We start from the raw sequence: 12,891 nt of genomic DNA on the forward strand, positions 1-12,891 counted from the left end.
CCTTACATCAACATAATGTTAATATAATATATAGCTTCCTGCTTCTTTTACCTTTCATTACTTTAGCAAATTTGCACTAACAAAAGGTTTACATAAAGGATAACATAAATGATAAGCAATACTTAGTGAACAGATGCTTTTCTTTTTACACAAACCATAAGCAAACTTTTATTGCAAATCATTCCCAACCAAGTTGTCTAGCTCTTGCTGGAGCTTTGTTCTTTCGTTGATTGCTCTTTTCTTCTTGACTATTTTCTTTACTTTGTCCTGTAAATAGTTGGTGAAATCCCCGCGAACGTCTGGCTTCCATCCCTCGCTCCATATGCGATCCTCCACACCATCTTTTATCAAATTTTGGATGTCTACCATTTTTGCTATTGTAACAAAACAACACTTTTTGAGTTCTCATTCTATCTCAAAGCATAAGCATTACGAATAAATGAAACTGGCATTCATTCTTTTATCTTAATTTAACTATAAACGTTTCCCCGTTGCTATACATGGAGTATATTATACTTACTTGGAGAAATGGTTTCCTGCAATCCCAGCCAGTAATGAATGTACGCTAGCTGTAACTTCGAAACTTTTTCCTGTTCTTTGCGGTAGCTCCTTTCGATTCTCTTGAACACTTCCGCGACTTCTTTTCTTATGTTTTCATTTAATTCTTCCACAGATGTCGCGATCTTAGCTTCTGTTTCCTCTTCTTCAAATTCTTCATTGTCTATCATTTTTCTCTTTTTAGGATTTACTAGAGCCATTTCTAACTCGTCTATTCTCGAGTTCACTTGACTAATTTGGAAGGAAAGTGCGTTTTCAAATTCAGGCTTCACCTCTTTATCAATTTTCTTATGAATCTGGTCCAAATCAGCTTCGAACTTGGCACATTCTGTTCCTGAGTCCAATTTTTTTTCAAGGTTTTCAAGCTTAATACCAACTTCTCTTATTTTACGACTGAACTTCCCGAGAGTCTCAAGGACAAATTCTCTTAAGGCTTCATACTTTGGATCGTTTTCATCTATCAAATATGATTCATAAACATGCATATAAAGTTGTAATATGCTTGCTATATTAAACAATGTTTCAATATCTATGTTATAAAAATTACCTTCGGATAGCCAGTCATTCTCCATACTGCTATTTAATTCAAGACAAGTGAGGAATCTGTAATACACAGAAACATCGTAAAATAATTAAAATAAACGTATGTGACAAAATATTTTGTTTTATAAGAACAAAACCAATTGTGTTTGATTGAGTCATTTTAATCTTATCTATGGAAGTCTGTACATATTCTAAAATTGTAGAATGGTTTAATATTATTATTTTTTTATTTGAACTTCCTTTAGACAAACAAGAAATTAATTTTGCATTCTAAACATTCTTTATCATTAGGTATACTGATTACTTTCATTTAATGAATTGCTTACCTCTCCTAAGAAAATCACCGTCTGCACTGAAGGAGTGACAAGGAAACAATGACTGTGCTTTCTGTGTTAACGTTAGCAGGCGCTCTGAGTGATGGGAAAGACTAGTTAACACGGCTTGTGTATCATCAATCCATAAGCTCAACGTTCGAGTAAGCATTTGCAACTGCCAAATATTAGTGTTACTTTGTCCTGTAATTGCAAGTTATGGTAAAAGATTATCTTGCCGTTTTAAATTATAAAACAGTTCAAAAAGAAGTGAAATAGTTCATTCATACTTTTTTGTGCGTGATTTATTTAGTACGCTATGTTTGCGGACAAAGATCTGTCTGCGAACTTAAACCATTAATAATTATACACTATGATAAAAAAAAATTCAAAACATTTTCAATTTTCTTATTCAACATAAATGGAGACTTTGTGAAATCATGACCTTGAAGAAAAAAAAACCTTTCTCAGTATTTAATTGAAGTTCTTAGTTCATTAGGTTGATTCACAAGAAACTTTTAGCCATCTAAACAATTTTTTATTCTTAAGTACTTCCATTCTCTACACAATACATTATCAAAAAATAGACTCGACGGAAACTATTTAAGAAGTTAAAAAAAATGTTCTAAATTTCACAAACTCCCTGTTAAATGTTTGATAAAGAAATAAAAGTCAAAGATTACTTTTTTCACATTTACTTCCAAATTAAATACTCAGACAAAAATAAACTTAGACAAAATTTATTTGCTTTAGTGATTGCCGATGTAGAAATTCCGAAATCAACAATATCCTGCTTATAATCAAACATGACTTATAACTCACATAACTGTTAAATGTAAATGCAATTAAATTATGCTTCTTGCAGCATATATTTACTTATTTGAAAGTCTTTGTAGTTTTGTTTCAAAAGCCCGAAATGTACGGAAAGGAATATTTGATCTTAAACACTGTAATTTAAAGCGTTCGTATTTTTCACGAATGGTAACTTCTGCCAACCTTTGAGCATGCAGGAATTCCAACTCTTGGGCTGACCAGGGAGCTTTCAAGGATGTAGAAATCGGGAAGCAAGTGGAAGTTCTTCGATGTCCGATGTCTTTATCAAATAGAATAGGGTCATCGTCAGCACTGTCATGATCGACGTATTTTGGGGGGAGTTCTTCGACTTTATTGTCATTGGTAGTAACCTCTTCTGATTGCTTTGTTTCTCCCTTCTTCGTACTTTTCTTTTCTGCACCTGTCAACATTTCAAGTTTATGTGGGATGGTGAAGTGCAAGCGATTTAACTGCAAATTGCGAAATCTAAAGCTGGCCAATTGCAACTTTGACAAAATCTCCAAGGCGATCAGTTTGTTTTTATCTACCGGTAGGTCGATCGTCAGTAAAGCTAACCTGTCATATTCGACATATTGGCCCTGCATCAAAAGTGCAATACAGCTGATATACGTCATTGTTATTACTAATTGTTCCATATCCATATTTTCTTTCTGGAGCCTTCGAAGGCACATTGTTAACCAAGGAAGAATCTTTGGGGTTTTCTTAATCTTACTTGGGTATATTAGCCCCCGTTTTTCCAATTCACCTCTTACTAAATCTGATATTGTGACAAGTGTGTTTTCTGTGATATCTGTAGAACGTTTGTCATATACAACCGTCCAGAATTTATCATTAAATGACCAAGTCAGTGTCATATTCCCATGCCTGTCATATGTTGTAACAGCTGGAAAATGTTTAAGGTCAAGTTCAAGAATACCAGCTTTTATGACTTCTGCCACTGATATATTACTTTTATCCAAGAGCAGGTACAAGCTGGGGAAAACCATTTGGGAATTTGTTCTTCTGTTTGTTGTTAACAGTTTGACCAGCGATCTAATTGTTACAGCACCGACTGTATTAAATGTTGTCTTGCAAGATTTTATCTCTCGTAAGAAATCTTCAAAAAGAACGTAACTGGCAGCCTTGCCAGTTTCGTGCAGGTCATGTAGTAAGGCAACAACCAAATGTCGACCAATGACTCCATAGCTGCCATCCAAGTGATCGTGCAATCCCACTGACCGTTTTATCATCTTAGATATGACCTCAGATGTTGTCCATATTTCTTGTGGGGGAATGCTATATTCGTTTTGCATACAGGTTGAGTACACTTCTAAAGATAGAAATCCATAGTGGTCAGTTGAACTTCTACTGGGACCAAGAGCTCCTGGTCCTAGATTGATAGAGTAAGATGTACTCCTTCCACAAAGTGGCTTTCCCCACAAAAGTTTTTCGGAGGCTAGTTCCAACTGATAGGATTGCCAGGTGGCACGCACATTTCCTGTTTTTTTATACTCGTTCAATAATTCTTTAAGTTCCTTGCAAATCCATAAACCCAAATGTCGAATGCATGTTAGAATATGCAAAGGAAAAGGCACCAACAGAGGTACAGTTTCTAAAAGTACTTCTAGATTGGTTAAATTAATAAAATCCATAGCATTTATATGGTCAGCAACTGAATCCTGCGAAACAACAAATTCAATCCTACATGTACTTCTCCTTAGTAATGTCCAGTTGCTTTGCAATGTAGATATATAATGATCAGCGTCGCGTAGGAATGCCTCTGCTGTCGATCGTGGGAAACACATACCTCCAACAATGCAACCCGACACTGGATGATATCGACAATTGGGTTGACGATGTGGAATGTCAGCGTAAAGTTGAACAAACTGCACCTCGTGTGGAAAACGACAAATCGTCCGCAAACAAGTTTTGATATCCATTGGTCTTCCATCTAGATTGCTCTGATAGTTGGCACAGTCTTTGAATGATAAGCATGTACAAAGTGTTCCTCTGTGGCCGATGATTTGTTGCAATCCCGCAGTAGACCAAAGAAGATCAACTTCTTCAGAGTCTGACAGTATGTTTGCAGCAACATGGATAGTTGTACGCAATGTAAATTGGGTATTAAAATCTGACAATGATAATCCACAGGTCATTTTTTCACCAAAGCGGAAGCAAAATATGATTGGTCTCAAAAGTCCAGTTTGGGTCAGTTGGTTTAAAGATGCTTGCAAAGCATCGAGTATTGCATAACAATCGTCAGGTAAAATGAACATTTTTCGAACGTCATTTATGTCATTCTTTTCGAGAGTTCTTCTAGCCTCTCCACGCAAAGCAAGAGCCATTAGTGTATTTTTAAAATTCTCTCTCAGCTGAAGAAATGTGGCGAGGGCTTGTTGTCTCACTTGCTGAATGGATAATGCAACTGAATGCATCTGGTGCATAGGAATTAAAGCTATCCAACATTCCCACCCTCTTTCATAAAATAGCTGGAACCCTAAGCTGTTTGAGAAGGTCATAAGTTCGCTTTTACTGTATTCTGTTAATCTGACGTGCTTTTTCAAAAAGCCTCTAACGTTCCGTAGACTTGCATTATCATTTGGAAACAGTGTGATATGTCTCACGGGCATTCTTATTGCGGCCAAAGATTTAAACTCCACAACGCATCCATCAATGTCAAAGGAATATCTCAACCATACTTCTCTTTCTACTTCATCGACTGTCAGACATCTTCCAAAAATCCGATCATCCCTTCTTAAAAAGAGTTGTGGTGTTTCAGATACAGAATTGTACGCCTTGGCTAGGTTGAAATTCTCCAACACCGTTTCAGAAAAAGTTTGTTCCGTATCTTCCATATCCATCTAAAATTTTTAAAAAATATGACGTGTTTAGACACTCGTAATGAGAAAAGCTTTTTTTTTTATAATATCTAATTTTCAACTTAGATGATGATAAGAAATAATTACCCGGCATTATATCTCAATTAATTAATTTTTTAACAAAAATATATATTAAACTCTATTCTCAAAGATCAACCTTGGGTTAAACCCGAGTATAGTCTAGGGTATATTCCGGGGTAAACCTAAATATAACTCGGCCTTTACCATGGTTTAATCCAGGGTACACCCGGGTAAAACCCAGGGTATACGCTGGGTTTAACCAAGAGTATGCCCGGGTTTAACACAGATTAAACGCGGGTTTAACCTAGAGTATACCCAGGTTTAACCCAGGGTATACCCGGGTTTAACCCATCGTATACCCGGGTTTAACCCAGGGTATACCCGGGGTAAACCCAGGGTATACCCGGGTTAAACCCGGGATAAACCCAGGGTATACCCGGGTTAAACCCAGGGAATACCCGGGTTTAACCCAGGGTATACCCTGGGTACACCAAGGGTATACCCGGGGTAAACCCAGGGTATACCCGGGGTAAACCCAGGGTATACCCGGGGTAAACCCAGGGTATACCCGGGGTATACCCAGGGTAAACTCAGGGTATACCCTAGTTGATCCCAGTGTATACACGGGTTCAACACAGAGTAAAACAATGTTAGACCTTAAGTTTAATGAGCCAAAGTTTTTAACGTAATTATCTTAATTAAGTATATCAAAAAGTTTCATTAATATCAATCATTCACTACATTTGATGAATATCTTGCTACAATTGAAATTTAATTGTAAACTATAGATCAATTCAATAGTCTATCAATTACTACCAGGAATAACTACTATGTTTATAAAATTTCATATCTATTGCTACTTAACATTAGAATGCAGGATAATGAGCAATTAAATAATGATATTAAAAAATGCAGTTACCTTTAACAAGTGAAAAACCCATATAATCCAACAAAGACACAATCAAAAGAATGATAAACACCAAATCATCAGATATTTAGAGAAAGAAATGATTGACAGTCACGTGGATTAATAGGCGGAGTCCCGCATTCCCGCACACGCATCTCGTCAAAGTGCCTATACCCTAACCCTAACCCTAACCCTAACCCTAACCCCAACCCTAACCCTAACCCTAACCCTAACCCTAACCCTAACCCTAACCCCTAACCCTAACCCTAACCCTAACCCAACCCTAACCCTAACCCTAACCCTAACCCTAACCCTAACCCTAACCCTAACCCTAACCCTAACCCCGAGCTAACCCTGATTTTTAGGGTCATCCCGGGTTTATCAGGTAAAATCTAATCCCAGACCTTGATATTCGGGGATAATGTTGTACAGAGGTAGGTCACATGAAATATCCACCAACCCTTCCCCAACGCGGAAGTTTAAGGGCTAACCCCGAGCTAACCCTGATTTTTAGGGTCATCCCGGGTTTATCATCTAAAATCTAATCCCAGACCTTGATATTCGGGGATAATGTTGTACAGAGGTAGGTCACATGAAATATCCACCAACCCTTCCCCAACCCGGAAGTTTAAGGGCTAACCCCGAGCTAACCCTGATTTTTAGGGTCATCCCGGGTTTATCATCTAAAATCTAATCCCAGACCTTGATATTCGGGGATAATGTTGTACAGAGGTAGGTCACATGAAATATCCACCAACCCTTCCCCAACCCGGAAGTTTAAGGGCTAACCCCGAGCTAACCCTGATTTTTAGGGTCATCCCGGGTTTATCATCTAAAATCTAATCCCAGACCTTGATATTCGGGGATAATGTTGTACAGAGGTAGGTCACATGAAATATCCACCAACCCTTCCCCAACCCGGAAGTTTAAGGGCTAACCCCGAGCTAACCCTGATTTTTAGGGTCATCCCGGGTTTATCATCTAAAATCTAATCCCAGACCTTGATATTCGGGGATAATGTTGTACAGAGGTAGGTCACATGAAATATCCACCAACCCTTCCCCAACCCGGAAGTTTAAGGGCTAACCCCGAGCTAACCCTGATTTTTAGGGTCATCCCGGGTTTATCATCTAAAATCTAATCCCAGACCTTGATATTCGGGGATAATGTTGTACAGAGGTAGGTCACATGAAATATCCACCAACCCTTCCCCAACCCGGAAGTTTAAGGGCTAACCCCGAGCTAACCCTGATTTTTAGGGTCATCCCGGGTTTATCATCTAAAATCTAATCCCAGACCTTGATATTCGGGGATAATGTTGTACAGAGGTAGGTCACATGAAATATCCACCAACCCTTCCCCAACCCGGAAGTTTAAGGGCTAACCCCGAGCTAACCCTGATTTTTAGGGTCATCCCGGGTTTATCATCTAAAATCTAATCCCAGACCTTGATATTCGGGGATAATGTTGTACAGAGGTAGGTCACATGAAATATCCACCAACCCTTCCCCAACCCGGAAGTTTAAGGGCTAACCCCGAGCTAACCCTGATTTTTAGGGTCATCCCGGGTTTATCATCTAAAATCTAATCCCAGACCTTGATATTCGGGGATAATGTTGTACAGAGGTAGGTCACATGAAATATCCACCAACCCTTCCCCAACCCGGAAGTTTAAGGGCTAACCCCGAGCTAACCCTGATTTTTAGGGTCATCCCGGGTTTATCATCTAAAATCTAATCCCAGACCTTGATATTCGGGGATAATGTTGTACAGAGGTAGGTCACATGAAATATCCACCAACCCTTCCCCAACCCGGAAGTTTAAGGGCTAACCCCGAGCTAACCCTGATTTTTAGGGTCATCCCGGGTTTATCATCTAAAATCTAATCCCAGACCTTGATATTCGGGGATAATGTTGTACAGAGGTAGGTCACATGAAATATCCACCAACCCTTCCCCAACCCGGAAGTTTAAGGGCTAACCCCGAGCTAACCCTGATTTTTAGGGTCATCCCGGGTTTATCATCTAAAATCTAATCCCAGACCTTGATATTCGGGGATAATGTTGTACAGAGGTAGGTCACATGAAATATCCACCAACCCTTCCCCAACCCGGAAGTTTAAGGGCTAACCCCGAGCTAACCCTGATTTTTAGGGTCATCCCGGGTTTATCATCTAAAATCTAATCCCAGACCTTGATATTCGGGGATAATGTTGTACAGAGGTAGGTCACATGAAATATCCACCAACCCTTCCCCAACCCGGAAGTTTAAGGGCTAACCCCGAGCTAACCCTGATTTTTAGGGTCATCCCGGGTTTATCATCTAAAATCTAATCCCAGACCTTGATATTCGGGGATAATGTTGTACAGAGGTAGGTCACATGAAATATCCACCAACCCTTCCCCAACCCGGAAGTTTAAGGGCTAACCCCGAGCTAACCCTGATTTTTAGGGTCATCCCGGGTTTATCATCTAAAATCTAATCCCAGACCTTGATATTCGGGGATAATGTTGTACAGAGGTAGGTCACATGAAATATCCACCAACCCTTCCCCAACCCGGAAGTTTAAGGGCTAACCCCGAGCTAACCCTGATTTTTAGGGTCATCCCGGGTTTATCATCTAAAATCTAATCCCAGACCTTGATATTCGGGGATAATGTTGTACAGAGGTAGGTCACATGAAATATCCACCAACCCTTCCCCAACCCGGAAGTTTAAGGGCTAACCCCGAGCTAACCCTGATTTTTAGGGTCATCCCGGGTTTATCATCTAAAATCTAATCCCAGACCTTGATATTCGGGGATAATGTTGTACAGAGGTAGGTCACATGAAATATCCACCAACCCTTCCCCAACCCGGAAGTTTAAGGGCTAACCCCGAGCTAACCCTGATTTTTAGGGTCATCCCGGGTTTATCATCTAAAATCTAATCCCAGACCTTGATATTCGGGGATAATGTTGTACAGAGGTAGGTCACATGAAATATCCACCAACCCTTCCCCAACCCGGAAGTTTAAGGGCTAACCCCGAGCTAACCCTGATTTTTAGGGTCATCCCGGGTTTATCATCTAAAATCTAATCCCAGACCTTGATATTCGGGGATAATGTTGTACAGAGGTAGGTCACATGAAATATCCACCAACCCTTCCCCAACCCGGAAGTTTAAGGGCTAACCCCGAGCTAACCCTGATTTTTAGGGTCATCCCGGGTTTATCATCTAAAATCTAATCCCAGACCTTGATATTCGGGGATAATGTTGTACAGAGGTAGGTCACATGAAATATCCACCAACCCTTCCCCAACCCGGAAGTTTAAGGGCTAACCCCGAGCTAACCCTGATTTTTAGGGTCATCCCGGGTTTATCATCTAAAATCTAATCCCAGACCTTGATATTCGGGGATAATGTTGTACAGAGGTAGGTCACATGAAATATCCACCAACCCTTCCCCAACCCGGAAGTTTAAGGGCTAACCCCGAGCTAACCCTGATTTTTAGGGTCATCCCGGGTTTATCATCTAAAATCTAATCCCAGACCTTGATATTCGGGGATAATGTTGTACAGAGGTAGGTCACATGAAATATCCACCAACCCTTCCCCAACCCGGAAGTTTAAGGGCTAACCCCGAGCTAACCCTGATTTTTAGGGTCATCCCGGGTTTATCATCTAAAATCTAATCCCAGACCTTGATATTCGGGGATAATGTTGTACAGAGGTAGGTCACATGAAATATCCACCAACCCTTCCCCAACCCGGAAGTTTAAGGGCTAACCCCGAGCTAACCCTGATTTTTAGGGTCATCCCGGGTTTATCATCTAAAATCTAATCCCAGACCTTGATATTCGGGGATAATGTTGTACAGAGGTAGGTCACATGAAATATCCACCAACCCTTCCCCAACCCGGAAGTTTAAGGGCTAACCCCGAGCTAACCCTGATTTTTAGGGTCATCCCGGGTTTATCATCTAAAATCTAATCCCAGACCTTGATATTCGGGGATAATGTTGTACAGAGGTAGGTCACATGAAATATCCACCAACCCTTCCCCAACCCGGAAGTTTAAGGGCTAACCCCGAGCTAACCCTGATTTTTAGGGTCATCCCGGGTTTATCATCTAAAATCTAATCCCAGACCTTGATATTCGGGGATAATGTTGTACAGAGGTAGGTCACATGAAATATCCACCAACCCTTCCCCAACCCGGAAGTTTAAGGGCTAACCCCGAGCTAACCCTGATTTTTAGGGTCATCCCGGGTTTATCATCTAAAATCTAATCCCAGACCTTGATATTCGGGGATAATGTTGTACAGAGGTAGGTCACATGAAATATCCACCAACCCTTCCCCAACCCGGAAGTTTAAGGGCTAACCCCGAGCTAACCCTGATTTTTAGGGTCATCCCGGGTTTATCATCTAAAATCTAATCCCAGACCTTGATATTCGGGGATAATGTTGTACAGAGGTAGGTCACATGAAATATCCACCAACCCTTCCCCAACCCGGAAGTTTAAGGGCTAACCCCGAGCTAACCCTGATTTTTAGGGTCATCCCGGGTTTATCATCTAAAATCTAATCCCAGACCTTGATATTCGGGGATAATGTTGTACAGAGGTAGGTCACATGAAATATCCACCAACCCTTCCCCAACCCGGAAGTTTAAGGGCTAACCCCGAGCTAACCCTGATTTTTAGGGTCATCCCGGGTTTATCATCTAAAATCTAATCCCAGACCTTGATATTCGGGGATAATGTTGTACAGAGGTAGGTCACATGAAATATCCACCAACCCTTCCCCAACCCGGAAGTTTAAGGGCTAACCCCGAGCTAACCCTGATTTTTAGGGTCATCCCGGGTTTATCATCTAAAATCTAATCCCAGACCTTGATATTCGGGGATAATGTTGTACAGAGGTAGGTCACATGAAATATCCACCAACCCTTCCCCAACCCGGAAGTTTAAGGGCTAACCCCGAGCTAACCCTGATTTTTAGGGTCATCCCGGGTTTATCATCTAAAATCTAATCCCAGACCTTGATATTCGGGGATAATGTTGTACAGAGGTAGGTCACATGAAATATCCACCAACCCTTCCCCAACCCGGAAGTTTAAGGGCTAACCCCGAGCTAACCCTGATTTTTAGGGTCATCCCGGGTTTATCATCTAAAATCTAATCCCAGACCTTGATATTCGGGGATAATGTTGTACAGAGGTAGGTCACATGAAATATCCACCAACCCTTCCCCAACCCGGAAGTTTAAGGGCTAACCCCGAGCTAACCCTGATTTTTAGGGTCATCCCGGGTTTATCATCTAAAATCTAATCCCAGACCTTGATATTCGGGGATAATGTTGTACAGAGGTAGGTCACATGAAATATCCACCAACCCTTCCCCAACCCGGAAGTTTAAGGGCTAACCCCGAGCTAACCCTGATTTTTAGGGTCATCCCGGGTTTATCATCTAAAATCTAATCCCAGACCTTGATATTCGGGGATAATGTTGTACAGAGGTAGGTCACATGAAATATCCACCAACCCTTCCCCAACCCGGAAGTTTAAGGGCTAACCCCGAGCTAACCCTGATTTTTAGGGTCATCCCGGGTTTATCATCTAAAATCTAATCCCAGACCTTGATATTCGGGGATAATGTTGTACAGAGGCTGTTGAAATTAAATATACATTAAACTTTCCTAAACTTGGATTTTTAAAGGGATAAAGTTTTATCCACTATGTATAACTGATGTTGCGCTGTACGGACTGTTGAAAAACTAACCAACAAATTATTTTAAAGATCATTCGTTTATTAGTTTTCATATTTGTTGTTAAAACATACTCATTTTTTACTCTTATCAAAAATGACATCAACATATATTTTATGAAGTTACTTTCCTTACATCAACATAATGTTAATATAATATATAGCTTCCTGCTTCTTTTACCTTTCATTACTTTAGCAAATTTGCACTAACAAAAGGTTTACATAAAGGATAACATAAATGATAAGCAATACTTAGTGAACAGATGCTTTTCTTTTTACACAAACCATAAGCAAACTTTTATTGCAAATCATTCCCAACCAAGTTGTCTAGCTCTTGCTGGAGCTTTGTTCTTTCGTTGATTGCTCTTTTCTTCTTGACTATTTTCTTTACTTTGTCCTGTAAATAGTTGGTGAAATCCCCGCGAACGTCTGGCTTCCATCCCTCGCTCCATATGCGATCCTCCACACCATCTTTTATCAAATTTTGGATGTCTACCATTTTTGCTATTGTAACAAAACAACACTTTTTGAGTTCTCATTCTATCTCAAAGCATAAGCATTACGAATAAATGAAACTGGCATTCATTCTTTTATCTTAATTTAACTATAAACGTTTCCCCGTTGCTATACATGGAGTATATTATACTTACTTGGAGAAATGGTTTCCTGCAATCCCAGCCAGTAATGAATGTACGCTAGCTGTAACTTCGAAACTTTTTCCTGTTCTTTGCGGTAGCTCCTTTCGATTCTCTTGAACACTTCCGCGACTTCTTTTCTTATGTTTTCATTTAATTCTTCCACAGATGTCGCGATCTTAGCTTCTGTTTCCTCTTCTTCAAATTCTTCATTGTCTATCATTTTTCTCTTTTTAGGATTTACTAGAGCCATTTCTAACTCGTCTATTCTCGAGTTCACTTGACTAATTTGGAAGGAAAGTGCGTTTTCAAATTCAGGCTTCACCTCTTTATCAATTTTCTTATGAATCTGGTCCAAATCAGCTTCGAACTTGGCACATTCTGTTCCTGAGTCCAATTTTTTTTCAAGGTTTTCAAGCTTAATACCAACTTCTCTTATTTTACGACTGAACTTCCCGAGAGTCTCAAGGACAAAT

General features: G+C 40.1%; 1 protein-coding gene across 1 annotated transcript in view; it reads right to left on the bottom strand.

The window, feature by feature from the left end:
- LOC117688652 (uncharacterized) overlaps nucleotides 1-2,808 on the bottom strand; it is a 32,861-nt gene extending 30,053 nt beyond the window's left edge. The window contains exons 1-5 of the mRNA XM_066068885.1: nucleotides 2,802-2,808; nucleotides 2,409-2,646; nucleotides 1,106-1,161; nucleotides 521-1,015; nucleotides 190-374 (exon numbers count right to left, since the gene is read on the bottom strand). Of these exons, the coding sequence (XP_065924957.1) occupies nucleotides 190-374; nucleotides 521-1,015; nucleotides 1,106-1,161; nucleotides 2,409-2,646; nucleotides 2,802-2,808 (981 nt within the window). The remainder of the gene's footprint in view (nucleotides 1-189; nucleotides 375-520; nucleotides 1,016-1,105; nucleotides 1,162-2,408; nucleotides 2,647-2,801) is intronic.
- Between the last annotated feature and the right edge of the window lie 10,083 nt (nucleotides 2,809-12,891).

This window comes from Magallana gigas, chromosome 8 (assembly GCF_963853765.1).
Source record: "Magallana gigas chromosome 8, xbMagGiga1.1, whole genome shotgun sequence".
Lineage (NCBI taxonomy): Eukaryota > Metazoa > Mollusca > Bivalvia > Ostreida > Ostreidae > Magallana > Magallana gigas.